At 34.0% G+C, this 14,239-nt stretch overlaps 1 protein-coding gene across 1 annotated transcript; it reads right to left on the bottom strand.

Moving 5' to 3' along the window:
- Positions 1-218: 218 nt before the first annotated feature.
- Positions 219-12,992, bottom strand: LOC113872286 (probable lysine-specific demethylase ELF6). Its single transcript, XM_027509724.1, has 7 exons — positions 11,556-12,992; positions 10,376-10,454; positions 10,119-10,186; positions 5,668-5,818; positions 4,695-5,233; positions 3,855-4,043; positions 219-3,185 (listed from the first exon to the last, which is right to left on the bottom strand). The coding sequence occupies exons 1-7, from the start codon at positions 12,712-12,714 to the stop codon at positions 820-822; spliced, it is 4,551 nt and encodes a 1,516-aa protein (XP_027365525.1). The 5' UTR covers positions 12,715-12,992; the 3' UTR covers positions 219-819.
- Between the last annotated feature and the right edge of the window lie 1,247 nt (positions 12,993-14,239).

Below are 14,239 nucleotides of genomic sequence, written 5' to 3' on the forward strand. Positions count from 1 at the left end.
TTTTGCCAAAATTTCACTAGACTTAAGGGTTGGATGGGATAAAGTTGTAAAAAATACTAATCAGTGTGTTTTGCTAAAACTTCAGATCAGAAATTAAATCTAGTTAACCAATTTACTTATATACCTAAGGGAGTAGATTACTTGAAATGACACATTTGAAGTGAAAACTGAACAGGATAAAGATGGACAAAAAAATTCAAACAACCTCATGAAAAGCCAATAAAAGGGTTGACAAGCAGTTAGAATATGCAGTAATCTTACTGTTAGGAATGTTAAACCACTGAATTTAGTAGCCAAGGGGAAGTCAAAGAAAGTAATACATACAATCGTTAGGAGCACGTGCCATGTTTCTTACTCTCAGCATTCTTCTCCTCCATAATAAGTAATAACAAATGACGTTAATCCAAAGTAATGTACAGCCACAATGAACATCTATCCAGAAAGATCAAGGACCTATCATTCTATCAATTGCTTCAAAAGAAGCATAAGTGCAGGCAATCAATACAAGTAAGCCATCAGAGATATGACTAACCAACATGATGTAGCACCTCTAATGGAGAGTTTTCCCTCCTTCAGAGGCTGTTGCTAGATCTCAAGTCTAATAATACCAAAGGATAAAAAATTCTCCGAAGTTACCAACTCTAGTTGCCTTCAAATGAATTGGATATTGGGCACCTACAAAACAACCATGCTATCCTAACTTTACAACTTACCAGAATGCTCATGGTCAGACATAACTCTATGTCTCAGTTCTTAAGAATCTAACTGCAAATATGCACATGTTACAAGAACAAAAAATCCCAAATGAATATTATTGTCTCAAGCAGATTTCACATAGTGCCCCGTTTTTCGTCTGTGCCTGCTAAAATCTGATACAAACCTGAAAGAAAGGCCACATCCCTCAACCTTGCATTGATAAGGCTTCTCCCCAGTATGCACCCGTATATGCTCAGTCCGTGCCCATGCCCACTTGAATGACATGGAACAACCTTTCCATGGGCACTTAAGGGGCCTCTCATCATCATGAACACGCTGATGAAGTAGTGCATATTTATGGGAGCTGAACTTCTTACCACATCCTTTATGAGGGCAAAGGTTTCGTCTGTGCAACTGTAGCTCTGCTTTTGTCTTGAAACTCATACGGCAACCATCAAGGTCACAGCTGTGGAGCTTTCTAACATCATCATTTTTATTTTTGCAAGGAACTGAAACTTCAGAAGATCTCCGTGCCCTTTTTGCTACCTGATTTTCCTTGTCAATATCCCCCCCACTTTTGCATGTGGCGGCAATCTTCCCAGTTCTTGGCCTCAGTCCCTCACATGGACTTCTAATAAAGTTGTCACAATCTAATTGGTTCTTTGTTGGATATTCCACTTTCCTCTTGTTTTTCTTTGCAGCATTTGATCTGGGAACTGCTATAGTCAACTCAAACCTTTCCAGCTCCCTACTATCTTGTGACAAATCAACTTTGCTACCATTTATGCTTCCGCTAACACACGTCTCTTTCTCAATTTCAGAACCAGAGTCCTCTAACGATGTCTCACTACCAGCACAAAGCTCCTCATCAATTCTATTAATTGGATGGATTTCCATTTCCTTTTCTTTATCTGAAATAAATTGAATAGAGGGACAGGTTTCCACTGAAACTTCAGAACATCCTGATTCTGATGTAGTCACACTTCTGTTTTTACCTTTTGCAACATTATAACTAGAAACAGGTTCCTCGTTAATTTTGTTCTTATTTTGGATCGGACACTGCTTTACAGACTCTGGAATCACTTCATCATTCAACTCTCTAGTGTATTCCCCTCTCGTAAATCCACACTGTTGTTTTGCTGAAACATGGGTCTCTTGTTGCATTTCAGCATCCAACATTATGGGATTATGCAAGTCTGCAGAAGCATTTAACTCTTTTTGAACTTCACAAACTTCATTTAGAGTATGTTCACTAATTGGTTTATCATCAATTAGAGGTTCCTTGTCCCTTTCAATCAAGCAATTAATCGCTTCCTCAGTTGTCTTTTTCAAGGGTGTAGGATTGCTGATTCTTTGGGCAACGTAATTACTATTTGGACTTTCAAAACTTCCACCCATAGACGCAAGATTAGGTTGCTTTAACAAAGCAGTAGATAAAGCAGCTTCCTTGTTGCTTTTGCAGGCAGACTGATATTCTTGATTGCCTTCACCATCCAAACATAAGCTATTATACTTGCTATCAATGATAATTGCTTCTGTAATTTGAGTCTTTCCAACCCATTCAATATTTCTATCTGTTGCATTTGTAAGTGAGCTAGAATGTTTCTTCTTGTGACAATCTTCGCTCTCATTGCCACATATTTTTGAGATGCTTGTATTGTGATGCATCTTAGAATGACTGGGTGTTAAATCATTATTTGTGTCTATATCTAATTCCAGCACAGTTTTATTCCCAACCTCTGCCCCACCTTTTTCAATCATTAAAATATGATCAGGATAGTAATTTGAAAGTTGTAATGTAGAAGTATTCAAGCTTGAGCTAGAGGAAACTTCAGCAATCGGGTTTACAGGAGGCATTGGAGACATTGCAGTAGAAGCAGCGATACATGACGATGCACAATCAGTCCTGAAATTCTTAGCTTCAAGCTCATTTTTAGAAGCACAATTATAATGATCCCTGCTTACCAGAGCTGATGCATTTTTCGACTTCTCTTGGAATTCAAGGCCCATGCTTGCTACAGAGAAACAACTTTGCTTTGACTTGAACTTCCTTCTTGAATATTGAATTAGCTTCTTTTCAGCAGTGGAGCCATCTATTCTTCCCTCCAACTGATCATCCTTCTTTCTCTGAATGCTGCCACAGGGTTTAGTCTGAGTTAAACAATTTAACCTTTTTGAGCGAGATCTTCGTGACTGCCAATTTAAAGATAAAAAATCTGAAGCAAGATATTTATCATAGAACAGGGTCCCCAGAGTCCAAGGAACTCGTTTAGATGGAGAATTATTTCTTGCATGGACACAATACCGTAGGTTAATGCCTAGTTTATATGTCCAGTCTTCACATTCATCATGTTCTTCACCATCGATTGCCAGATCTATCAGAGTCAAATTTTCTGGGGATGCAGTATCTAATGGAACCTCATCATAATCAAAAGCACTATGTATCTCTTCTGCAACTGCCTTGGCATGTGCCTTTATTTTCTGATAGTCTACAAAAATGCAGCAAAGTATAAGGAAGAAAAAAAATCCATATTAAATATTTGAAATATATATATATTTGGTTGTTATTTTTCTTGAGTTATAACACACAGCTTGCATTTGTACAACTGATATCAAACTGACGTAAACTGCATTACAACACAATTATATATTGATCAACAGCTGACATGTGCACATGGATTCAATTACTATATTAAGCCCAGCTGAAATTATAAGGTCTATGCAGGGAAAGGAGAGGAGAAACTTGAATTATTAATCTGAAATTGATATTGGTTTGGTGTTATAACATGAGATACAAAAGATAAAACAATAACTCTGATTTATACTTTTTCTTATCAGAAAAGAGAACAGTAATTTGCTTATGCTAAATAGTAGACTCATAATCCTAATTAAATAAGGAAACAGATCAAGAAATATTATGACATATGGAAACCACGCCTAAGATACAATGCCGATATTATCGGATATTTTAACAAATCCTATTTACGTGAAACTTTAGTCTGCCATTTAAAATTAAGACCCACAAGATTTCCTCACTAACTTTAAGTTGAAAGGTGTAGAAAACAAAAAGGCATACATCTCTAGTAATTATATATTTTATGTTACCCAACTTTTACAGAAAGTTACAAGGCAAACAGATTTGTAATCTGCAAACTAACCTGAATGGCAAATTATAAGCACATTCGCTCCACCTTTGCGCTGCAACATCTCCACTATCTGAACAGCATGCTCCAGGCAGAAAATCCGTGGCCTCAAAAATTTGCTGGAGGTGTTCCAGAAATTATTGCACTCGTTTAATGATTGATCTGATAACTCAGCTGATGAAAGTTCAGAAACAGATAGATTCCCTGTAGAAGAGATCACACAATAATTCATTTCAGCACTTCAAAAGTGTCATCTGAAAGGCAAAGTAAAGCACTATCTCAAAAATTCAACATTTTCATCGAATATGTCTTGGCCATCGTGCTTAATATTATAAATATTAAAAAGGAAAGTGAAAATAAGAATGGTACATATTTGATATAATTATCTTCAATTAATTTTCACCTAATCACATGGTACAGGATATGCAGAATTTCCAGTGAACACAATAGAGGATAAATTAATAATTTTGATAAAGTAATTTGGTATTTTGGTTCATTACTATATAGAAGAACCAATTCAATATATCGCTTATAGCCACATCAAAAATCACTAAAGAATCAGTGCAGGTGTGATAGTAATAAAGGTGTCTAGCAGGCTGTAAGAGATCCATAACACAATTGATTTCCTCAATAATATTATATTCTATTTGATCTTGGAATTTATAAGATTTGGATTTAGTGACTAGCAACATAGTAACTCTAGATGCTATAACTTTACAGCCTCGCCCACATCCATAGTGGCTGACAAGTTCAATTTATCACAAAATGCAAAAAAAAAGGCATAAAGGAAAGCCTACATATGAACATGTGATAAAGAATGAAACTAGATAATATGACAAAGTATGAAGGCATTACTTGGGACTGAACTATGAACACAAGCAGTAGTGTTCGGAGAGGAAACTTGAACTAGATGATGGTCATCAGGAAGAACTTCCATTATCAATTTCTCAGTTGGTTGTATCACAGTCATAAATGGAAAACCGAGGATTCCACAACCCACACAAGCCAATGCTCCTGAATCAGTTTGGAAGTGGCAAGGAAGATCATCACCACCAAGATCTAAATCAGTCAAATTCTCCAAATACAAACTCATCTCGTCAACCAGATAATGACTACTATTTTCAGCCGAACTAATGTTTGACATGTCTGTCATAGAGGTTCCAGTTGTAGAAGTTAAATCAGGAAACTGAAAATCTTCGCTGGAATCTGGCAGCAAATCCGCATTCCATAAAACAGCTTTTTTAGTTGCTTCCTTTCCAAGAAGAATAGAGAGCAGCTTGTTTTCCTGCAGCATATCTTCTATAAAAGCCTGTTTTACTAACAACTCTCTCTCTTCTTTCTGACGGTCCTTCAGACGAGAGCTACGCACACCAGGTAACAGTGTTCTTGGAACTCTATAAAATCAAACATATCAGGAGCAATAGAAAATGAGCAACCCACTTGATGCTTAGAAAAGCAACACACATGTTGCAATAATGCCTCTGAATGTTAGAACAAAATTTGTGATAGAAAACCAAGAAATGCAAACTGATCTATATCTATACAATCTACAAGCAAACCGAGAGATTCCACTATAAGATCAAATTGAACCAAATATATATTACATTTTAAATCTAAAATATCCCTTAAAACTGTGTCTTACGTTAATATTTATTTAAGCTGATAAATTCACAAAACATCTCTATTTGGACTACAGTTAAGGTAATATCAAAGTACATGTGAGTAAAATATAATTGAAAGGAAAACAGAGGCAATTATTCATTCAAATGATAATATAATCTCTAGAGAGCAGTACCTATGTATACAACAGAGGTGAAGGTTAGCTTACCTTGAAATAAAAGACATGGTCAGCAAGTGAAGCAGTTGCTGATGGGAAAGCATGGGAAGATAGTTCATTGCAGCTCTACGTACTGCAGCTTCCTTAGCTACCCTAAGCCATTCTGGAGTTCCAAAGTTAGCAGCTTCCCCACAGTTAAAACCTTGATTCACCATATGGTAAACAACATAAGAATTAGTTGGCATTTTAAGAGAAAGAGACACGCTATTATAAGTCAGATAAAAATGAAAATACAGAGCTTTTAAGATCCCATGGGCATATAAGTTTTTTTTTTTTTTTTTTCCCCAATATGAATGCCATGATTAAGACTAAAATAACCATTATTTGGTCCCAATGTTCCTCATAAAAACTTCCAAGCCAAGAAAAGCTGAAAAAGAAGGGACAGAAACAAATCCACCAGATTATAAAGACAAAAGAGAAAACAGACAAGCAAACTATGCAGAGAATAAGCCATCAACCCTCTGAATGCCAACTGAGCACAAAAGCTGCACCCTTTTCAATATTCTCTTCCATCTTTCTCTGCAGACATCTTTCCCCAGTTTTATAAGTTCACCACATCATATTACATTCTTAAAAAAATACTTTATTAATTCCATATATTAGCGCTACATAGTTACTAGTAAGAAGTAGGTAGCATCAATTAGCCAAAAAGAGTGGATATCAAAAAGAAGAGACAGAATATCAAGTCTTATCTCTACTTATATAATATTAGGTGGATTTTTAGAAGATAATATTTTTAATATATGTTATCCCATATCTTGTCACATTATACTCTAGTTTTAAAGATATACCGTATCCTCATATAGTACCAGGGTCATATTTGATAGCTATGCATAAAAGCATACATAAAAGATGTCTGACCTGCTTCCCTTAGCCCTTTGATAAATGTTTTTTATGCTTAATCCTCTAATGTATTTCATGAATAATGATTGAGATTTTGAACTATCCACGGTAGGAATTTGTTATTAATCATATTGTTATTCATGTTTCAAGAAGAATGAATAAGAAAAGAGAGTTTTTGAAAAGATAATGGATAAAAAGGAAAACAATGTTGACTTCCTTTGAAGATTTACAAAATCAGCAAGATACATGGCTAGATTCATGACCATATATATGCATGTATACTTTTTAGTTTGAATAAATTATTATGAGTGCAAAGGGGTTATGAGTGCAAAGGCAGAAATCTACACAAACAAGTACACACCCATAATTCTGCTCAGGTATTTCTTGAATTAAATAAATAAACAAAACCTTTGAAGTAGAGAGTATGCCGATATTCACACCTACATATCTATGCATGAACTTCATTAGTCGTGTTTCCAAGCGTATAGTTTAATGGAAAGCTTAAAAGGCTGAATTATTATGAAACCAAAGATACATAGTCAAGTACATGACCATGTATCTGAGAGTGTAAAATGATACACGTTAGATTTAAATGTATGCGAGATAGTGGACAGTTGGACTGCCAAATATAAAAAGAGGAGGATGCAAAAACCTAAGGGGAACGATTGGGAAGGAAGTAAAACTGATGGCTACAACTGAGGATGACAACAAGACTTTTCTCTCGTTTTCTAATCTTGGACTGTAGTTTTCTTATATTTTATTTCTAATTTACTTTTAGGGTACTTAGATATAATGAATACTATGTAATCTTTTCTTTAAAATTCTCCTTCAAACTATTTCATGTTTTGTTTTCTTAAATTCAATTAAGTAATTTTGCTTGTTGGTTGATAATTCAATTTATCTCCAATCTTATTTTCACGTTTCCGATTTTAAATAGAAATCTAACATTAATTAATCATTGCTCATTTGAAAAAACTTGCTTGCAATACTAGATATAAAATTACAATACTAGATATAAAATTACATAAGTCTTCTGTATTAGGGACAACCTTAATTGTGAAATTCACAAATCAAATTTAGTGCAACCTATGAGTGTTAATTAGGAAGAGATTGTGGTTAATCAATTGAAGGTTAGGAGTTGTTTATCGTGAGAAAGGTATTGACTTATTTTAAAAATTCTTGTAACTTTAAAAGATTAAAAATAAGTAGTTGACGGAGAAATCTAGTATGTTTGGATGCCCAGGAAGACTTACCATCTAGGTGCTCGTTTTCTTACAATGTGGAGTGGATGTTTTTGATTGCTTGCGCTTGCTTTTTGTTTCAATCTTGAGCATATTTGAGTTAGTTTTGCTTTTTCATCAGAGATGATATTCCTGGATAATGAATATAAATAAAAATAAAATGATGATGAATAAAAAGATAAAGTGTTTGTGTATAGTTGTTTTAAGTAGTTATCTGAATTGTGTTTTAATTTGTTTCTTGATTGAAGTATCAAAGGACTTTTCTTATTTGAGGACCTTGAATTTGTGCAAATAAATAAACAAATAAAAATATATGAAAAAAAAAAATTGGAACTCTGCTCAAAGATATAAGAGCATGTTATTGAAGCATAACTATTTGAATGTGGCTTGTAGGCGATGTCCGAGTACCACATCTTAAAACACCGAATTTGTTTGAGGTACCGATATGGAAAGCAAAGAATGGAATTTCCATTAATACCTCGTGCTAATTGGGATGGAGCATAAAATGCATCCTATTAGTCGATCATGGCTCAAAGCCAAAATAAATATAAATAAATTAATATCTTGTGAAAAAGTCTAGGTTTTTAGTCCTTATATAGTTCTGTGTGAAGTTATAGAGATTAAGAGCAAAAGAATGCACAATTTGGGTTTTAAGAACTTTTAGGAAATTGTGATGATAAAGTGAAAAAAATCTTATCCAGGGCTTTGATTCTTTGTTGTCAAAAGTAATTTTAATCCATTTATTTGCTTGGGGACAAGCAATTGTTCAAGTTCACGAGTATTTTAGCACAACATATTAGTTCAAGAGAAGTGAGCAAAGATTTTTTATTTTTTTATTTTTTTCTCTTAAAAAACTCAGTTTACAGTATGTTAGATTACCCACAATTAGTGAAATAATTAGTTAGTTAGGGAGTTAGTTAGCTGAGGGCTGGGATAAGTTGAGAAATAAGGCATGTTACCTAAAAATAAGAAAAGGAGCATCTTGTTATTTGTGAGAAAAAATTACAGCCTTTTGGCATTGGGAGATGCAGACCCTCAAAGTTTGGCAGAGTTGTAGCTGTATTTAGGGAGAGGGAGAATTCCGTTATTCCATCTAATAACATATCAAGTTTCTATCAAATAGTTCAGAGCAAGAATGAAGAAGCACATTCTTGGAGAACTGAGGAAAGATATTGCAAGTTTGAAGAGAGAACTCAAGAAGGCACATCTAGGGAACCCAGTCTTTCATGGAGATGGCATATATGGACGGCTGATTCAACTGCAGCAGGACCTGAAGGGAAGGAGGGAGAGTTTCAATTGGCTGTGGAAGCATTGGAAGGATGTGCCTACCAGTGGTACCAACAATGGGAGTTTAGCAATCCTGAGCCCTCAAGGGTGAGTTTTCAGAGGACATTACTAAAGCATTTACAGCCTAATTATGACCCAGCTCTGCTAGTTTGAGTCCAAGAAAGGGAACAAGAATCAGGGGAATATGAAAACAGAAGAGGAAATGGAGATACTTGGATAGTTGGATGCACGGAAATAAAGAAGATGAGAGTTCTTTGGCACAAGAAGACTGAAGGGATGATGAAATCTTGAAGGATGGGCCAGGAACCAATCTCAAGAAACAAAGAGAAGAAGCTGATGGGCCAATACTGGAGACAAGAACTGAAGTGAAAACAACCTTTGTGGGTGGCTTCAGAAAAGAGTAGTGTTGGAAGGAACAAGTGACTGCTGCATAGGTTGGGAGTTCAACAATCAACTCATCATCACTGATAGGGCCATAACACTTGTGTCATCCATACAGAGATGAGGATTTGATTGCAAGAGTTGCTATCCAGCAACTCCGAGGCAGAAGCATGGCTCACAAGGAGAAGGCAGCAAAAGGCAGGACAGAAATCCCAAACAGTTAGTCAATTGCCAATCTTTTGGGCAACATTGAAAGTTTAGGGAGTTAATTAGTTGGGAGCTGCTATAATTAGAAAAATAAGGCATGTTACCTATAAATAAGAAAAAAGGTTGAGAGGGAGGGACATCTTTTCATTTGAAGGAGAAAATTAGAGCCCTTTGGTATTGCAAAGCGCAAACCCTCAAATTTAAAAAAACACAATGCCGCATTATTCTACCAATCAAACATCACAGAGAATATATATATTGATATTCTAAAATGAAAACAACAAAACATTTGATGAACCACTGGCATTTTCTACCCATAGTTTTCAATATGCAAACAATTTCTTGATTCACCACATGTAAAACATCTCTACAGCACACATTGTAGAAAGGCCAGTACGATCAATCCATCAATCATAGACTAAACACCTACAACACAAGTTTTTGGCAGATATCTGGAATGTACATAAACTTCAGAGTAATTACCATGGCTGAATCCTACATGATAAGCTCTTGGAAAAGTCACAACAAATTCACCAGGGTTCTGTACTAACCTATGAAGAAAAATCAGCATAGACGTAAGTAGAAGTTCAGCAAAGGGAGTAAGAGATTCGGCAGAAACACCAGCAACAACATCTAACTATAACAACATATCTTAAATGATAATAATTTTTAAATTATATAATTTAACATGATGATACATTCATGACTTCAAAGCATATCAAATATGTCAAGCAACTAACCTGCAACAAGGAATCCCAGATGCAACAATTACCTCGGGTGATAAAAGAGTCGTTTTCTCACCCAAAAGTTTCAAAGCAGCTGGCAACAAAAGAAACTGTACTTGAGTTACAAATGCACTGTAGACCTTATGAATAAAATGGATCTACAAAAAGGAAAAATAAATGAGATGAACAGGCTTTATTCAAACAAAAAAATTCTCTCATTTTGAGGTGATTTTATTGAAAACCTTTAGGTTTTTGAATTTTGGATTTCCGGGAATTTAATATGCAGTATCAATTTAGAAATCTTGTTTTGCCCTAAAACAAACCTGTCTGTGTTTGAGAGATAACAAAATAGACTCTTGACGCAAGTGTTGAAACTTCAACACTTCTACATAGTAAAGTTAGACTTTTAGGCAAAAAAATGAAATTATATTTTACAGTTCTTAGCTACTTTCTGAACATATTTAACCGTAAAAAGTACATATTACATAATTTTTAGCCACATTCTACTATTTTGGATTTTCTATATTGCTGTGACATTGTCAAGTTGTATCTTGTACACTGCAATTTCACATGCCTTGAAAACTACTTATGTATGGAAATGTAACAGTCAAGTTGCTCCAGAACAAAAATCAGAACATGAAATGATGTTAAATAATTGAAGTATTAAGGCCTTCTCCTCCAGCATGAGTTTTAAAAATTGGAAGAACAAATATAAAACAAAGAAAAACTTATTAAACAAAAACATTTGCAGAGTTGCATGTTTTCATATCATTTCCAATATGTCAAGTCCCAAAAACAACTAAGAGAAATTACCACATTTTCAGAGGAATATAATACCAAAAAAACATTAGCTATATCAAGAGAAACGAACAAGAAGAGACAAACTACCTAATTTACCTACTTACTTTATCATCTCGTGTAACTTAAAATATTCATAGTGACGGATATTAAAAAGGCAGGTATATATGCAAGCAGGAGAGCCATTTGCTAGCAAATATAAGAAAAACTGACACTCTAGAATCATCATGAACTTTTCTTGATATGCCAAATATAAAGATCAATCAATTTTTTCCTCCCATATGCATGAAAGAATTTAAAGCATTTTAATATAAAAAGTGGTGAAAATATTCAATGTCTTTTCAACCATTGATGCCAAATCTTCTGTAAACAGATAATAGTCAAAGCACTCACATACCTAAGTGATCAACATTACCACCATAACCCTTGGAGCGGATGACTTCCTCAAAAGCAAAGGCATAATCTCCAGGAACAGCATACCAAGTCTTTGATGAGCCAGTGTGAAGAAAATTCATGCTGTGAAGCTCATGATCCTCTACATGCCAAGCAAACCAACTGAACAGCATACCAATGTATACCATGGGTGAAGTAACACCAGGAATATCATCCGGCATAAAACGAGTAAGTGAGCCAGATGAGCGTGCAATAACTTGCAAGTTCCAAGGACTGTTTGAAAGCTTCCAACCAGCAGTGCCTTGCATATCATTGCTGGCTTCTGAACTCTTTTCCTTAGGAGATTGTGAACCTTCATTTGAAGAAAATGTTGACGCAGTCGTAGCTGATTTGGTCATCTGTAAGCATGCGTCTGCATGACTTTGGACTGAAGCACCCTTAGTCACATCAGTTTGGGTATCTCCAAGGCTACCTATTTCAGTTTGTTTACGATCAGAGCTGTCTATCCTACTCTTATAATAAATCCTTTTCCTTCGCCTTCTACGACTACAATGAAAATGACCTTTGGTTTCTCCAAAGGCAGACCCAGGCACGTCGTTGGCGTACTCCACGTATATTGGCTTCTCCAAAGCTGCCTTCCAAAACATAGACTCTATAACCAGTGGAGAAACGTCCTTCACCGAACCAAGTATACTTCTTGCAAAAGACTTAGATTTAGACTCAAACTGTTCTAAAGTATAAACCTCCCCACTCTGCCACACTTGCCTATGAACACTTGATAGTGGATTCTGAACTGTCCCTTTGGGTTTTTTCATACTCGGACTCTGCCCTAGTTCTTGATGCCTTGTAGTAAACACAGCTCGCAACACCCTATCATCACCACCATCCCCAAAACCCGTTTTCAAAGAATTACTAACAACTAAGGAACTGTTATCTGGACCTAAATCAGGGCACTTCAAGAGGGACCTATTCAAATTAGAAAATACATATTTTTTTGAAGGTTTGGGCAACGGTGGGATAATCTTACAAATCCCAAAGTTGGAAGCTTCCTTCTCAATCTTTGAAATATAAGCAATTGGGTCGGCAAATTCAGTGTCTGTAGGGCGAAATTCTGGTGCCAGAGGCAACCCTTTAAGCCAATTGGGGATTTCAACACTACCCATTACATGAAAAATGAAAAACAAAAAATGAAAAGGAAAACTGAAGATTAGAAACAACAATGCAAGTTGGGGAAGGAGGCTAATTCAACTAAATCACGTGCAGCACCAGTGTCTCAAAAACCCTAAATTGATTAAGGCATATGGTGAAATTTTGCATAATTTCGAAGCAATTGGGAAAAGCTTAACGTCATGGGTTAAGCATAATAGCGAAATGCAAAGTGAAAATTGAGGAGAAAACAGAGTTGCATAACCTGTAACTGCAGGGCACTGTGCATGATTTGGCCTCCAAAGTTCAAACCCACCGTGTAATTTTTGGAGAGAGAAAGAGAACGGTGGATTTTGTCTATGTTGTGAGTGAATTTTGCCATCCGCTTATTTTAACTTATCCTAGCTCATTGAGCTAATTTGCGCCGCAGAAACTCAGCAATAACCAAATCCTCGTTTGATTGTGGACACTGGAATTTGGTAAGTTCAGAACAACAAATTTAAACATTCAAAAGAACAACTTTGTATTTAAGAAGTATTTATTACATTAAATATATACAAATATAATAAATATTCTTTAATAAAATTTATTACTAATTACTTAAACTTTATTATAAGTTAAACAAAATTATTTTTTAAGATGTGTTTATTATAAATTAATTAATAATATTTTTTATTACAAATTATGATATTTAATATTTTTAACACATTAAATTTTATTATTTTAATAAAATTTTAGTATATAATTTTTATTATATTTCATTAAATTTACATTAATTTTTTTTATTCATGTATTTGTTTATTTATAAAATGAGAAGATATACTGTGTATGGTTATGCTTCCACAAATGGAGAAAATAATTGAAATTCAGTAGATACTTTAATATTTTTTTATTTAGTACTCATATATATTTTTTAATATGTTAAATGAAAAAATTAAAAGGAACACTTTGCTTGTATAATATTATTAATAAATTGATGCTAGATTACAATATTTACATATTTTATGTTTTTCATCTCAAAATGTTGCGATGTAATTTTGAATTAATAAAATTTATTTTTTATAAAAGTATTGAATATATTATTTTATTATATTTAACATTTTTATCTTGTCTCAAATAAAGAATAAATATCTAAATTAATTAGTCCTTAGGATTGTACATGACATTATTTATTAGTTTATAACTTTGTAAAATATTATTATTACAGGATTTTTGAGAAAAACAATATAAAACAAATAAAATTAAAATAAATTACTTTTGAAAAATAAAACTAACAAAATATTTTTTGAAATATTTAACTCTTAATCTTAAAAATTAATTAAGAGGTTTACTCCTAACATGTATATACACATACAATTATATATTAATACTTACATGGGTTTGATGACCAATCTTATTTTAAAAACATTATTTATAAGAAATTTTACTATCATTTTAAGGATAATATTGCTAAAAAATTAATTAAAAATTTTACATTAAAGATAGTATATTGATAATATTAAATGTTTTTTTTAATAAGATTTATTTTTATAACAATAGTTA

The sequence above is a fragment of the Abrus precatorius genome, unplaced genomic scaffold (assembly GCF_003935025.1).
Source record: "Abrus precatorius isolate BTA unplaced genomic scaffold, Abrus_2018 Scaffold7, whole genome shotgun sequence".
Taxonomy (NCBI): Eukaryota; Viridiplantae; Streptophyta; class Magnoliopsida; order Fabales; family Fabaceae; genus Abrus; species Abrus precatorius.

What these genes read in the sequence shown, in the direction of transcription:
- LOC113872286 (XM_027509724.1), bottom strand. Translation starts at nt 12,714, where the DNA reads ATGGGTAGTGTTGAAATCCCCAATTGGCTTAAAGGGTTGCCTCTGGCA. An exon ending in TGGTAATGTTGATCACTTAG is followed by an intron (nt 10,455 to 11,555) that starts GTATGTGAGTGC and finishes TTTTGTTGCCAG; the next exon opens with CTGCTTTGAAACTTTTGGGT. An exon ending in GCTTATAATTTGCCATTCAG is followed by an intron (nt 3,186 to 3,854) that starts GTTAGTTTGCAG and finishes GCATTTTTGTAG; the next exon opens with ACTATCAGAAAATAAAGGCA.